Here is a 16,552-nt window from a genome sequence, read left to right as displayed (position 1 = left end):
TCACAAGGCAACTTCAGCAGTCTAGGTTGATGAGAAATCCTACCCTCCTGTATGACTGTAACACATTCCCAGAGTATCGATCACTGGCACAGGACTTAGATTGTTCATCATTTAGTTTGTGACACACACTGCCATGGTACATCCTCAGGCCAGAACTTTGAGCTAAGCATCATCAAGTCCCTGTCCCCATCCCCACTCCACAGATGGGGAGAACTCAGGAGCTAGACTTAGAACCAAGAAGCTGTACTCCCAACATGAGGCAGGAAAGCCCCAAATATACAATATGCATTGCATCTTGTCCACACCTCTCTTTGTAAGGTAGAATGACAATGGCCAGAGTCTACAGTTTTCTTGTGCCATGGATCTGAGTTGTGATTTGAATTCTCTAATGTGAAACTCTGCTGGGACATTTAGGTGGATCCAAGGTATAGCCATCTGTCTTTTAATCACATTTCCAAGTAATTAAAAAGGCCCTGTCAGGGCTGGAGAGCCAGTGGTTATGATCATTGGCTGCTCTTCTAGAGGTCCTGAATTCTGTTCCCAGCAACCACATGGTGGCTCACAACCGTTTATAATAGGATATGATGCCCTCTTCTGGCATGCAAATATACATGCAGAGCACTCATACATAAAACATAAATAAATAACTTTTATTTTTTTTTAAAAAAAAAGGTCTGTCAGCCAGGCGGTGATAGTGCAGCCTTTAATCCCAGCACTCAGGAGGCAGAGGCAGGCAGATCTCTGTGAGTTTGAGGCCAGCCTGGTCTACAAGAGCTAGTTCCAGGACAGCCGCCAAAGCTACAGAGAAACCCTGTCTTGAAAAATAAATAAATAAATAATAAATATATGTGACAAACTCAAGCATAATTTTTACCACACACTGTAATGTCTACTGCAAAGATCTTTTATTTCATGTAGTCTCTTGGATGATTTGAAAATCTGTCTCCAATCCTGGTGGTGGCAGCACATGCCTTTAATCCTAGCACTTGGGAGGCAGAGGCAGGCAGATCTCTGTGAGTTTGAGGCCAGCTTGGTCTACAAAGCTACACAGAGAAACCTTGTCTTGAAATACAAAACAAAACAAAATCTGCTTCCAAGTCTGATGTTACAAGCTGACCTGCAGAATTACAAAATATTCACTATATGTCTCTTCTGTTGGGAAAGAAAGCAACCCTGGGAACATAGATAGATTAGGATGAATCCATGTGCCTTTGCCCTCTTAGATCCTGCTGTCCCAACAGGCTCTCCAGTCTTTGTCTGATGAGGCTGGCATCATCTGGAATGAAGAACCTGAAGTATCACCTGAAAATAAGGGGAGGGGTGCTGACTCACCAAAGGACCCCTCACTACCTCTCCCTTCACCCCTATAACTAGAATTAGAGGTTAACACACCCCAAAAGGATATGGACAATATGTGATGGAAAGAAGATAGTTTACATGACAAAGGAATGCCACTCATTTATAGACAGAAACCCAAGTAATATGAATGGAAGTCTGAATTTGGCCTTGAAGGAGGCAGGTGTGCTACTCTGGCCGCTGAGCTTGGCTGCAGTGGACTGCTCAGTTGGTGTCCTACAGGCTGACCACAGTGGTGATCCTCATGAAATGAAGTTGTAGTGCCAACTAATGCAGGTGAAGAAATCTAAATCACCCAGGGGGGAGTTGTGCATGGTGGTGCATGTTTGTAATCCTAGCACTTGGGAGGTGCCAGAAGGAGGATCAAGGACAGCCACAGCTACATAATAAGTTGGAGGCCAGCTTGGGCTACATGAGATCCAGTCTTAAGAAAGGAACACAGGTTGGGGATGTAGCTTATTGGGGAGAGTGTTTGCCACTCGTGGTCCTATCCCCACATTGCAGTGACAAGACCTGTAATGTCTGCCCTGGGGAGGTGAAGACAGGAAAATCAAGTTCGAGGTCATCTCCAACTACAGAGCGAATCTGAGGCCACTTTAAAAAAGAAACACCCACCCACTCAGGGAGTCGAGAATACTGTGAGTAGAAGGATGCACAGCTTGGTTACTCATTCTAACCATAGCCTCCAGGAAGATCCAAAGGCAACTCCTTCAGTGGCTACCACTTCAGACAGATGTTCTGCTATCTGGAAAGAATGGTGGTGATAAGGAATGCTTACATCAAATGGAATGGGCAGACTGAGTAGGCTGCCACCCCTCGAGAATGTTCAGTAAATGCACTCCTTTCTGCAGAAGCTTTTGTGAGCAGGTATCAAGGAGACCTCACTGTCAACTTCTTCCTGGGTTATCAAGCACTCACTAAAGAAGCTATGGCAGCTAGTGAGAGTTTATCAGGATAGAGCTATCAAGGATGATCTGGTCACTGTGCCCATTGATGGCAGAGCCTTATTGAGTCCCAAATTTCTTATGGAGGAAGTTTTTGGTCCCTTTGAGATGAAACTTTTTTCTCGTTAGTTTTTGGAGTAGACAATTTATGTTTCTTTCCTGGAACTTTGTGTTTTTAAACATAAGTAGATATGTGTGTGTGTGTGTGTGTGTGTGTGTGTGTGTGTGTGTGTGTGTGTAGTTTGTTAAACAGGTAGGATTTGTGAATTTCTAATAATATGAATTTAAAAATTTCAGCCATAATATTTCTTTATCTAGCCAGGCGTTGGTGGTGCAGGCCTTTAGTCCCAGCATTCAGGAGGCAGAGGCAGGCAGATCTCTGTGAGTTCGAGGCCAGACTGGTCTACAGAGCTAGTTCCAAGACAGGCTCCAAAGCAACATGAACCCCCCTCCAAAAAAAACCAAAACAAAACAAAACAAGTATCTATTTTACATAACCCCTTCCTTCCTCCCTTCTTTCCTTTTTTCCTTCCTTTCTTTTTGAATTCAAATTGCATTTTTATTTCCTTTATTGTCCCATAAGTCACTAAGTCCATGCTCATGTTGTCTGTGTATTTCTCTCACTCTTTCATGTAGGGTAGCTTCTACCACTGTGGGTCCGATTCTCATAGTGTCGTCTTCTTCATAATCCAGTGTACTTTTTATTCACACAGTACATTTTTCATCTTGCATGTTGTGGTTTTTACCTCTAAATTTTCCATTTGAGTCATTTTTAATCATCCTTTTGCCCTCTCATAATGTTTATTGTACTCTGTATCTTTGAACATATATGCACCTGACATATAGCACATACATTTAGCTGTTGAATTAATATCTGGAGACAGTTTAAATCCCCCATGTATAAGTTGACTTTTTGAGTCAGGATCTTGTTATATAGTCTAGATTGGCCTTTAATTCACAATTCTCCTGCCTCAGTTTCCCATATTGTAGGTGTGTGCCACCATGCCCAGCTTTTTGAGCACATCCCAATCACAGTTATTTGTTTCTATTAATTTCTCTCATTCTTGGTTATACATCACATTTTCTTCTTCATATACTTGGAAATCCTAATTGGATGGCAGACATAGTGTGGAGGGCTTTATTTTCATCATTTAATTTTGGAAACACTGAATTCTTTTGGTCTTACTTTGTTTTTCCTGGGATTATAGGGGTGCAGCATCATGCCTGACTGGCAGTTTTGCTTTGTTTCTGTTTTATTCAACTGGCAAAGAGTGCATTACTTTCCTTTATTTTTATCCTTAAGGCTTGCTTTGGATATTTGCTATGGCAGATCTAGACTAGTTTGTCAGGGTCAACTGAGCTTCACTATTGAAATATGGCCATTGTTAGCTGCCATGTGGGTGCTGGGAATTGCTCTTAACTGCTGAGCCATCTCTCTAGCCCTGAGGTCTGACCATTGTGACTAGCCCATGTCTTACTGGGTGTGTGTGTGTGTGAACTCTTCCCACTCCTGAATCTCTGGCTCACTATCCTAACAGTCTTCTCTCTTTTTCTCTCTTTGCTGGTTTGAGTCAGGGTCTGACTGGAACCCTGTCTAGAATTAGGCCAACTACTTACAAGTATGACTTCTGCCTCTGCCTTCCAAGTGCTAAGATGATTGAAAAGTGACAGAACAGTCTTTCTAGAAAATTCTCTACATTGTCTTGTTAGTTCCACATGACTACTTATGGCCCTGCAGCAGAAAAAGCTGTATGGTACAAAAACATAAGTTTGAGCTTTGACTGTAAGAGTGTATTAAGTAGAACTGTGAAGATTCTTGACAGAAGCACTTCCAGAGACCTATAGGTTTGGCAGGCCCACAGTAGATGAAGAAAAATTTATGTTGAATCAAATTGGAGCTTGCTAACCTTTTATCATATTAACCTTATGTCAATGCAGAGTAAGAATTGAATTTCACTCTGTATTATGTCTGAGATAACTACTACAAATATTTGACCCATGGTGAGAAATCTCCTAATGAGAAAAGCTTAAGAAAATGTATAGCATTTGGAAGCCCATTTTGTGTGAATTTAACCCTAGAATAACACATTGATAACAATGTTCCAGTTCTTCACAAAGAGGACAAACTTTAATTTGAGCTCAAAAAAAAAAAAAAAATTCAGCTGTTACCATTCTCACTATTCAGAATTACGTGCTACTTGATTGTCATTGAGTGACTATTTTCTTGAATTATTTTCTAATTATATAAATTCAAATATTAGGGAAAAGAAAATGTGTAGGCCAGCCAACTTGGCCCGAATCAATCCAGGCAATGTGACTCATACTTCAGCTTGGCTCCGAGGGAAGTACCTGCTAAACACTCTTTGAATCTTTCATCCATTTCCTGGTTCTGAGTTTCATTAAACAAATTTTTCCAATCACCGACTTCACCTACAACACACAGAGTACAAAGACTCATACGTGTGTTAGGATATTCTTAATTGTAATCCTGTATGCTACCCAATTTCACCTTTTTTTCACTTTGAAAGGTTAAAACAGCATAGTTGTGGTGGCTTGAATAAGAATGGCCCCCATAGGTTCATATATTTGAATGCTTAGGGAGTTGCACTATTTGAAAGGATTAGAAGGTGTGGCCTTGTTGGAGGGGGTGTGGCACTGTCAGTGGGCTTTCAGGTTTCAGAAGCCCAAGCCAGGCCCAGTGGCTCTTTCCTCCTGCTGCCTACAGATCCAGATGTAGAACTCTCAGCTACTGTCTGCCTGCATTCTGCCATGCCTCCTGCTAAGCTCATAATAAACTTGTAAGCAAGTTCCAATTCAATGGTTTATTTTATAAGAACTGCCATGGTTATGATATCTCTTCCTAGCAATTGAACACATGGGCTAAAACCATAGGTTTAGTTTATTATCAGCATGTCAGGAAGTATGGCAGCATGCAGGCAGACAGTAGCTGAGAGTTCTACACCTGGATATGCAGATAGCAGGAGGAAAGAGCCACAGGGCCTGGCTTGGGCTTCTGAAACCTGAAAGCCCACTGACAGTGCCACAACCCCTCCAACAGGGCCACACCCACTCCAACACCATGCATCTCCAATGACCTCCACATGCACACCTTGACATGCACATGTGAGCCCACACAAACACACACACAAATGTACATACATACACATGTAGATAAAAACAGAGGATAAATAAATGCATGAAAAAATAAATTTCTTCTTTCTACAGAATCTTTGCAAGCTCTATGTTGCACAGCCACTGAAATGTGTGCTGACGAGTGGGCTTACTGACATGAGAAAATAGTTATGATGTATTAAGGAAATGAAACAAGACATAAAACTGTCCCCAAGTGTCATCAGCTATACCCAATAGAAAAAGGCTAGAAGGAAACATATCAATAATCAAAACCTGACTCAGGTGGGGAAATTTAAATTTTTGATGACATCTGTAAATTACTTGTGTTTTATTTTCATGTCCTTCCATATTTTCCTGCCTTTTGGATGCTCTACAAGGAACACAGATTTCCTTCATTTTAGGAGTTTCCTATTCTGAATAACACTAATGAACAAAGTATAGAAAGGTTCTAGTTTCCCGTCCTGAAAGCTAATGAAATCAGGTATAAGAATCAGGGTTATACAGGAATCCAGCTACAGCCACCTTCTATTCATACTGGACATTCAAATAGGTCAGTTGAAAAATAAACAGAACAAAGTAGACTCAGCTCAACTCCTTAAATGCAACAATGGAAAAGCAAGATCCTAGGACTTCAGCTTTTTCCCTACATTGCAAAACTAAGTCTCATTTCCTTTTGTTATACATGTTAACCCCAGCACAGCATTCTAGTAGTACACAGTCAGTTCCCATGTTAGCTGTGGTCATCATGCTGTTCCGTACACCGGTAAGCAGAGGCAGGTAGCAGAGACTAGCCTGATCTACATAGTGAGTTCTAGGAAACTGTCTTGGAGAGAAAAAAAAAAAAAAAAAAAAAAAACGTGTAATAGGGTTGATGAGATGGCTCAGTGATTACAGGGTCTTGTCCCCAAGCCTAACAACCTGAGTTCTAGCCACAGGTCCCATATGGTGGAATGAATGAACTGACTTCCATAGTTTGTCCTCTAACCTCCTCATGCATGTCATGGCACATGCCCACAAATGCACACACACATAGAGTACCAAAAATTTTAAACATTGTTATATTTTCATTAAATATGCAATAAAATGAAAGTGGAAAGTCCTAATCTATAGATTATAGAATTTGATAATACTTTAATGAAATTAAGTAAATCATCTGTGAAGCACCTGATGACCTACCTAGTGACCATTTTCTCCTTCTTCTATATTATCAAAATTCTGATTTTAAGTGAGTAACAATGCACCTGGCTTAAATAAGAAAACTACATTTCCAAGTACTGCTATTGGCAGGGAGATGATGAATGAACACAAGCAGCACTGAAAGGGGCTTGGTGGAAAGCTCTAGAAGGGGGTGGATTAGCTAATGTACAGAATTCCTTCCTTTGTTATTTCCCTTTTCCTACCTGAGACTTCAATATTGAGCTCCAGCTGCTATTTTGCTGTCACTAGGCACTTAATGCATAAAGGACCATTAACAGCTGTCAGTTATAGCTCTCTGCTCCCCAGGACCTGAATTCTTATTAAAGGAGAAAAAGCTAAAGCCCTGTCTTGTTTCAGACAAAGTGGTCTGGCTTACCTGCTAAGTGCAAAGTCACTGTGAGGCTGACACTACACCCCACAAATGAAAGCAGCAGCTTTACCTTTGCGAAACAGGAAGGGGCCAATAGCACCATGTGTCTCCTGAGAATTTTCTCGCATTGCTGGGAAGGTGCTCTGGTCTGAGATCACTTGTATTTGTTTATCAGTTAGAGAGAAGCCAAGGAATTCAGAGATCTGTTTTATTTCAGCAACCAGGTTCTGAAATAAAAAAACATTTGAAAGAGAAACAAACACCTTTCAGTGGGATTTGCTGAGGCAACACTTTTCTTAAATCAGTGTTCATCTATCTATCTATCTATCTATCTATCTATCTATCTATCTATCTATCCATCCATCTATCTACCCATCTGTCTATTCATCCATCTACCTATTCATGTATCTATCATCTATCTACCTATTATATCTATCTAATCTATCTATCCATCTATTTATTTAGTTTCGAGAAAGGGTATTATATAATACAGACTAGCTTTGAACTCCTGATTTTTTCACTCCTTCCTGGGCTAAGAAAATTCCTTCTCTAGCCTGGATGAGGGAAGTAGGTCCCCCTGCTTCAATTCACAACCAAACACATGTTTGGTTAAATTAACTGAGCCCCAACTATTGTTTTTTCCCATTACTAACATGGACTGTTTATCATAAAAGGGAAAAAAAGCAGTTATTACGTTCTAATCACTGATTTATTTTCTAAGCAAATAAACTAAGCCTCTTATGTATAGTGGGCTTTTTCTAGTTTTGTATTGTGTATCTAGAATTTTTAAAAACTGAATGAGCTATTTGTTCATACACTCAAAAATCCTAATACATGCACTGTGTTGTATTCTCTAATAAATATTGCCCTTGAATATCAATGACCATAATCTTACCTGTTTCAGGTCTTCATATAATATGAACTTCACATTTTCATCATCAATATATTTGTTCCAATTAATTGCAAAATCAAAATAGCTTCCCCAAGAAACTAAAATGCATAGGAGAAAAACTTTTTAAGTAACCACATAACTGAGGAAAGTAGATACATACATATGGGTATAGTTCAAGAGACATTATACCTATTGCAAATCTGTCTCCAAAGAGGTGGTATATGGCTGTCTCACTGCCCATTTCCATCCATGTCTTCCTTTTTGAACATTTTCCATTAATAATATAACTGAGCAAGTTAAGTAAATGATCTTGTCATAGCCATAAGACATTCATGAGACCGGGGGAGCAAGATAATTCAGAAATAGTACATGTGCCTGAGTTTCCCTTCTGTTATGATAAAATACTCTGACCAACACAGTTTATGCAAAAAAAAAAAGTTTAACTTCAATTTACAATTCAAGAATTCAAGATTACAGTCCATCATTGCCAGAAGTTATAGAGGCAGGAGCTGAGATGGCTGATCACACAACAGCCACAGGATGTTCAGCTGCCTCTAGAAGTTGAATGTAACAATTTAGCAAAGAAATCCTGTCTAAGTTATCACTGTCACATCTTATTGTCACAAACTATGAAGACAGAAAGAATGGATACAGTGGGGAAGATTCTTTACATGGTTCCACAAATAACAAACATCCTCATTGAATGTTCCTTCCTATTATGTATATATGGAGCAGTGTGATGAGTTTACCCCACCTGACTCCACACAGTCTCTGTGAAGAGTTTCTAGACAGAGGCATGCTAAGTGTTGCTTCACAAGCATCTCCTAATGAGTTTTCCTTGTTGCTATAATCTAATATTTGGGGTTTGGGGGAGCCAGTGCTGTATGTAGTATTTGTGTATGTGGAATGCTGTGGCATTTGCTGTGTCAAATACCTTTCCAAGTGGCTTTTATAAATTTTGGTGTATGGCTACAACATGGGATAGTAAAATAGAGATGCTGACATTGATGGCATACATGAACCTAGGAGGCATCATACTAACTAAAATAAGGAAGAAGACAAAACACTGAGCTCATCTACATGTGGAATCTTTTTAAAGGCTGAATTCACACAGAAAGCAGGGTGGTGTCTTCAGGGATGGGGAAGGAAGGAAATGGGTAGATGTTAAGTCAGAGTTACAACCTTGATATAATTTTGGAGTACTGAGTTGTGAATTAGTCTAGTGATCTAGACTTCTAGATCTAATGCAGCATAAGAACTTTAGTTATAAATACTGAATTGTATAATGAAATATTGAGAACCAGTGGTCTAGAGTATCTTTAAAACCAAAGGTGCACTGCAATTGCTTGATGCATGGAACAGGTGCTTTGGCTGTAAAACCTCATTTAAATGCAACCCTTTGGTTCCAAGATCTTCCTAAATCTTCTTTACATTCACATTTTCAAATTTATGTGATCACCAGTTGAAGGAAAAATTCTTGTATTAACAGTCATACCTTGTCCCTTTATGAATTGCCTGAAGAATTCATCCCAAGAGGCATAGCTTGGAATGTCAGGGACATCGTTATGAAAGTGGAAAAAAGACACTGCTGTATCCTTAGGGTTCCGAAATATCACCAATATCTAGGGACCAAACACATAGTTAGCTTATGCAGCTTCCTATTTTGCACTTCGGAAAACTGAAAGGATGAACAATGTCAGAATTGTGTCAATACAGAGCAAGATGGACAGTGGTCTCACCTGGGGACAGAAGTCTGGGAGAAGGGGACTAGAAGAGTAGCACGCTGAGAACCTTCCCTGACAATGAGTTTAGACCACAAAGGGGCAGGTGTAAAGGCTACTATACAGCACTGCAGAGCAATCTGACTAGCAGGATCTCCAAGAGTGAAAGGTAAAACCCCAAATAATTGTAGACTAATCTTAAGGGTCATGAATGCGAAATGTAGAGGCAGTCTGTGGGACTGCAGATGGAGTGGGACTCTCATTCCGACAGCTCTCCCTCCAATGACAGAGGCGGCCTTTGGATGACAATTGTACAAGAGCACTGGAAAGAATGAACTGAATCTCAAGAGGACTGAGGGATTGTGGGAGAGGACCAAGGAATTAGTCGGAGAGTGCATGGTCTCTCCGTGTGTATTCAAGATTACAGACACTTCCTGTTTCAATTCTAAGACAGAAATGAGCATTCTAAGAAGACACCGCACACGAAAAGACACTTGCCACTCCAGCCTATGGCTCTGGCAGGCCTTGCCCTTCTCCCCCATGTCCCTCTATCTTGCTAAACTGTTAGATTACATTCCTAAAGCTACCTGCGAAGGTCTATTACCTTATTTGGCCACTTCCTCTTCCTAAAGCTGGCTACTTAAGATCCAGCTATCAAAGTATTAAAATTCAGCAATCAAAAGTCTCTTTTGGTTCACCTAATTAACATGGCCCATTCTAACACAGACCTCCCCTTTTCTCTTCTTAAAAATTACACCTGCAAAGGCATTTGCTGCTGTTACTCAGAAAGCAGCCACTTTAACTCTTCTTCCCCTCTTAATAAACCATCTCTGTGAAAAAAAGTATTTGGGTGTGTTTGTGCCTAATCCACCTGGGCAGAGGAGCCCCTCGCTGTAGGGAGGTGGGTGGGGGAAGTCATGGAGGGGAGTTAGGTGGGGAGGTGTTCCTTCACAACAGAAGCCAGATAAGGAGAAACACGCAAAAGTCAGGTGACTTTCTGTGGGGGGGGGAAGGGGGTGGGAAGGGAGAATGCAAGCCTTCACTGGGCAGTTTCTTGACTAAATAGATGTAAGAGCCCACGTAAGAGGAAGCTGAAATCAGCAGGGCAACACTGGTCCTCTGAAAACAAGTCACAGCTGCCCCAGAGGTTTCCAGAGCTTTTCTTTATGGGTGGGATGGGGATGGATCTGGTTTTCTGTGAAAATTGGATGCTACAAGCTGACAGCAGAAGCAGTTTGGGTCCTCAAATGTAAAGGGGTATGACTAATTCCTGGAAACACACCTTTAAGCTGGGGATGGGGTGGGGGTCATGACTAACAATTTGAGTGGCTGGGGAGGGTAGAGTTCCAAGTTTTGTTTCATCAGATTGTAGTTCTATGAGAGGCATCATCAGAGCCACCTTATGATCTCTCCAGTGAAAAGGAAAAGACAGAAAGAAAGAAGAAAAGCAAGCAAAAAGAAAATGCTTTCTTAAAAGCCTTTAAGGCTCCTCCTTGAAGCAGTACCACATTTGGGAACATCTTATTTTCTGCCTGAGAATCCCACATTCAAATTCTTGGGTGTGTTTTTTCTTCTCTTTTTTGAGGGCTTTGTTTTTACTGCTGTTTTTTTTTGTTTGTTTGTTTGTTTGTTTTGTTTTGTTGGGGCGGGGAGGGTGGTTTTGAGACAGGTTTCACTGTGTAACAGCTTTGACTGTTCTGGAACTGTACTGGCCTTGAACTCACCAGAGGAATAAAAGGATGGTCTGTATGTATACATGAAAATTTCAAACTCAGCACACACGATACACATACATACACACAGGCAACACATTTGTACTTATACAAAATGAAAATAAATCTTAAGTGTTTCAAATTCACTCACCTTGGCTTTGTTCTTGAAGATAGACTGAGGTAGCTTGTCATAGTGGAGATGAGTTGTCAAAATCCTTGGTGATGGAAATAGTTTCATTCTCTACAAAACACACACAATAAGATGAGTGTGTATGTATGTATAAGAGAGAGAGAGTGTGTGTGTGTGTAAGTGTGTATGTGAGAGGGTGTGTGAACAAGAATGTATGAAAGAATGTATGCATAACGGATTACTCTGAGGGTGTGTGAGTGTATGATTGTGTTTGTAAGAGTGTGTAGATGACAGAGTATGCATGAGAGAATGTGTGTGTGATTGTGTTTGGGAGAATGTGTGAGTGTGTATGAGAATATATGTAAGAGAATGTGTGTGTGAGAGAGAGGGAATGTCTGAAAGTGTGTGTGTGTATGTGTTTGAGAGAATATGTGTGAGAGTATATATGAAAGAGTGTATGTCTGAGAGTGTGTGTGTGTGTTTGTGTGGTGTGTGTGGCATGTATGTGTGAATATGTGTATTCAGTTGCCTAGAAAAGTGGCTTCAAGCACTTCATAATTACTTTCTCTTCTGCTTCCAATTTTTTTTCACAAAGAATCATAAACAAATCATTAATCTCACCTAAATTATTTTGTTGGATCCTTCTTCCTATCCTCAATCTTTGCCAATTAATTTTTACCTTTTATGACTATCATATCAGAAACTACATTTCACTGTTTTATTTGTATCTCTTCTATATCAAGGCCTCTAATAAAAATATCCAAGTCTTCCACAGTTCCTAAAAATCTATTTTTAAACTTCTCTTGCTCTCTCTCTCTCTCTCTCTCTCTCTCTCTCTCTCTCTCTCTGTGTGTGTGTGTGTGTGTGTGTGTGTGTGTTTGTATGCACTCTCATGCAAGCACATATATATCTGTGAGTGTGGAATGTGCAAGTTTGTATATATGTGCTTGTGCATATATTCTCAGAGGCCAGGGGAAGGCGCTGAGTGGCCTACTATATGACTGTTCACATTATTCTGTTGGAACAGTCTCTGACTGAACATGGAGCTAGATAGACACTCAAAAAGCTCCAGAAGTTCTCCTGTCCCCATCCCTACAGCAATGGAATTATGGGAGCACCTGGCTTTTCATGTGGAGTCTGAGATCTAACTTAAGCCTTTGTCCTTGCAGTGAGTGCTCTTACCCACTGAGATCGCTTTCTATCCCCTAGAGATAGTTTTCTTCGTTTTGCTTTTTTGAAACAGGGTTACCCTGTGTATCCCTGGATGTCTTGGAACTTGTTCTGAAGATCAGGTTGACCTTGAACTCAGAGATCCACCTGCCTGCCTCCTGAGTGCTGGGATTAAAGGTGGACCATGCAATCAAATATCCCAATAGAATCAGAAGTCTCAGGTTACCTAAATATCTGAGAAATTATTTATGAAATGCTCATCCATTCGAGGAACGTAGGACAATTGACTATTTTTTCTGCTATTTCTACTGATGACTAAAAAGAGCAAAGTCTTATGGTCACATCAGGGTGTGGCTGCCTATAACCAGTACTATGAAGGATTAGACAGGAGTTTAGCATGACTACTAAAAACCCAGAGACAGATATTAGGGGTGAAAGCTGAAAGTTCAGAGAAGCAGAGCAGCCAGTCACTAGAGAGTTCTTACCTTTACTAAGGCTCAGACCAAAAGGGGCTATTCTGTCCTCAGTGTGACTGCAGACTGCCTGAGCTCCTGCCTTATATTCCTCTAGTGCTAGTATTAAAGGTGTACAACACCATCGCCCAGCTTCTATGACTAACAAGTGTGGCTACTGGGATTAAAGGTGTGTATCACCACTGCCTGGCCTCTATGGAAAGCTATTGTGGCTAGATTTACACTCTGATCTTCAGGCAAACTTTATTTGTTAGATCATAAACAAAATATCACCACACAGAAAGGCCCTCTGTCTAAGTACAAGGTCCCAAGGTGGAACCTCAATCTTGCCCCCAGCCAGTTCTGCTGGGAAAGTGAGTAATGATAACAGCAGGCTCTGTTGGCACCACGAACCCTCATTCAGACTTGACTGACTTAACTACTGCTTGGCTATTGTTCCTTGCTCATGTACACAGCAGCGGTAATTAAGATAAGGAAATTTAAAATGTCTTATTAGTGAAGACAAGGGATTCTGCCTTGCATCCTACCTACACCTGTATCTTTTGGCTTTAGTTCATTTCCTAGGAGTTCTCTGATAACTTGCCCCCCAAGTTAAAAGTATTGTTACTACTAGTAAATTCTTTCCAAGCTTGAATCAGAAAGCTTGGATACAAATTTTGGCTCTGACATTTATTATCTCCTTAATCTTGGGCAAGGGTGGCAGTTTCATCTTTTGTGAAATGGTAATAAGGTTTTTTTTAAGAAAGTGAAATAATACCAGAAAAGGATGTTGTAAGCAAGAAAGAACTAGCAATCAGGAATCATTGTTGCATTATATTAACACTTTTTGAACTCAGTAGTAAGACTCTAGAATGGAATAAATCTTCCCATGATCATTCACTGTAGATTAAAAGATTGTTTGCACTAACCTGATATTTTTCTGCATCACCACATTCAAGAACTGGAAATTCTGGGCACGTGTATTTCTTATTAGAAACAGCAAATATTAATTCACTGACAATGTGGAGAATCCAGTTTGAACCTGAAAGAAAAGACAGAAAATAGAAACTCATTAAGGAGTTTTAATAACAAAGATGTATCACTTTATCACATAGAAGAGGAAATGTTAAATTTTCAACTATCCCATGATGTTTCCTTGGAAAAAATCTGGCTGTGGAAAGAAATATTTTGGAGAAAAGAGTGTTTATGTATAATAACATAAAATGTAATTTTATGTTTTTGAGACAAGGTCTCTCTCTCTCTCTCTCTCTCTCTCTCTCTCTCTCTCTCTCTCTCTCTCCATGTGGCTGTCCCTGTCATGGTGCAACACCAACGGCCCTGCTGTAAATTAGATTCTTAATCTCCTACTCTCTGCTGATGATGGACCTTATAAAACAGATTTGAGGTACAGGAGGACTGATGTTTGATCCTGTAAAGAACCCCAGCACATGGAAATCACATACACGACAGAAATAGCATGCTTCTGTTGTCTGTCAAAAAAATACTCACATTTCATTTTCTCTGGCCCTGCCAGTTCTCCACCACCCATTATGTACTGTGACCTCTTCCTCTAGCATACTGGGGGTTTTGTTGTTTTGTATTTTATCAAGCTGCAGTTGTTGAGTTTATAACTAGTATGTGTCTTGCCCCCACCCTGCTGATTTCCATATGGAGAAGAGCCTCCTTCCTCCCACCTTCCCCTTGCCCTCGCTTCTACCTAATTAATACAGAATGCATTCTTAGGAAAAGATGTTCTTTACCACATTTCGGGTAGGAGGCGAGCACGATGTCATCACTTCTGGCTTCAAAGGCATCCAAAGCTTGGAAAGTTTCTGAAGTGCACATGGTAACTGGGTAAGGAATCCCTTGGTAGGTGAAAAATAAGTGAGAAAGCGCCGTTTCTTTTGATTTTTCTAAAGCATCATCAATGTACTCAATAAACTTGGACTTATCAGCCATGCCGGTTACCTGCTAATGAATCCACCTGGCGTCAGTCACCCAGGTGCAGCGATTGTATTTAATAGTCTTTCCCAGTCACACTGAAAGCAATCATCCAATTCTCATCCACTCCTTCATCCTGTTGTGTATCCCGCCCTGACAAAAGGTGACCCACAGGTGCAGACAGGCTTGGGATCAGGGACAGTTATCCCGGAGACTGATTATGTTACGAGCTAGGCATCTCACCCAATGAAAAGAACAAAAATCTCCTAACAGGAGATTAATAGACATGGAATATCTAACAGCTATTTAATAAAGCTAAACATTCAATTTTCCTATGAGAAAGTCTCAGAATGACATGTCTTGTTTCCCTTTGATTGGCAGTTTTCCAATTCATCCTACTTAGTGTGACAATGAAATCACGGGGAAGTTTAGTTAAGTGGTTAAAGCCCCAATTTAGGGACAATCCTGGATATTGGGCTTGGTTTTGTTATTTATTAAGTGAAATGATTTTACCCATTTAGCAATACAGCTATAATTCATAAAAGGGAGAGAGCTCTGTGAGGGTAGAACTCCGTGAAGAGTTATCTCCTGGTACATCTCCTCTTGATGGGTTTGCTGTATGTCTTCAAACACTTCAATTGTTCAGTGGTCTCTGGGATGCTGTCTGGGTCAGATGCAATAAGCAGGAGCCATCTGGAACTTCTTCGCTTATTTCTTGGAAGACACAAGTATTACCTCATTCTGATGTAGGAAGAACATCTGGCCCTGTAGACTCCAACAAAGCCACATCTCCCAATAGTGCCACTCCCTATGAGATTATGGGGACCAATCACATTCAAACCACCACAACCTGGTTGATACATCATTCCAGTAGGCAATGATAAGGATCGAAGGATAAGCAATTGCTAAGGAAGTAAGGGCTTGATTCTATGAGAATCTTCTGTGAGAATTCTATGAGAATCTACTTTAGCAGTAGTGTTATTTCATAAACTGATAACTTGATCCACCTCAGGTGTTATGTTTCTTACAGAGTCTAACCAGAAAGCAGAGCCTTAGTAGTAATAAGCAGATAAGTATGTACTCAATTGGCATGGCCCACAATTGTCTGTAAGTAATTGAGGGTCGTTGTTTGGGAAGTTTTAAACTGAAAGGAGGATTCGTTGGTGAGTGATAATATATCTAGATAATTATGAGGTGACTGATTTTTTAAATTTTTTCTAGAGCTATATTTAAATTTTGCCTTTTTAGTTTATTTTCCATGAAAGTTAAGCATTCATTTAAGTATTGAATAGATAAGCAGAGAGGAGAATGTCATTCATTTTATAAAGGGCAAAGAACCAACAGAGAATCCCACACTAGGAATGGGGATCTGGATTTGTTTACATTTCTGAGAATTGACTTTAGAAGCTTGTGTAAAGGTAAAATCAGAATTATGATTTTTCATATGTGATTACCACTTGAGGTCATTATATTACATAATAACAGGGTGATTTTCACAGGATTTGGTAAGGTGTAATTAAGACTCTGTCTCTTAA

General features: G+C 40.2%; 1 protein-coding gene across 1 annotated transcript; it reads right to left on the bottom strand.

The window, feature by feature from the left end:
• Nucleotides 1–4,599: 4,599 nt before the first annotated feature.
• On the bottom strand, nucleotides 4,600–15,035 carry Sult6b1 (sulfotransferase family 6B member 1). Its single transcript, XM_051177904.1, has 7 exons — nucleotides 14,837–15,035; nucleotides 14,006–14,118; nucleotides 11,476–11,565; nucleotides 9,387–9,513; nucleotides 7,895–7,989; nucleotides 7,070–7,226; nucleotides 4,600–4,730 (listed from the first exon to the last, which is right to left on the bottom strand). The coding sequence occupies exons 1-7, from the start codon at nucleotides 15,033–15,035 to the stop codon at nucleotides 4,600–4,602; spliced, it is 912 nt and encodes a 303-aa protein (XP_051033861.1).
• Between the last annotated feature and the right edge of the window lie 1,517 nt (nucleotides 15,036–16,552).

This window comes from Phodopus roborovskii, unplaced genomic scaffold (genome assembly GCF_943737965.1).
Source record: "Phodopus roborovskii unplaced genomic scaffold, PHOROB, whole genome shotgun sequence".
NCBI classification, from domain to species: domain Eukaryota; kingdom Metazoa; phylum Chordata; class Mammalia; order Rodentia; family Cricetidae; genus Phodopus; species Phodopus roborovskii.
The sequence above is the reverse complement of the archived record's forward strand: the minus strand, read 5'-3'. Positions and strand labels throughout refer to the sequence as shown.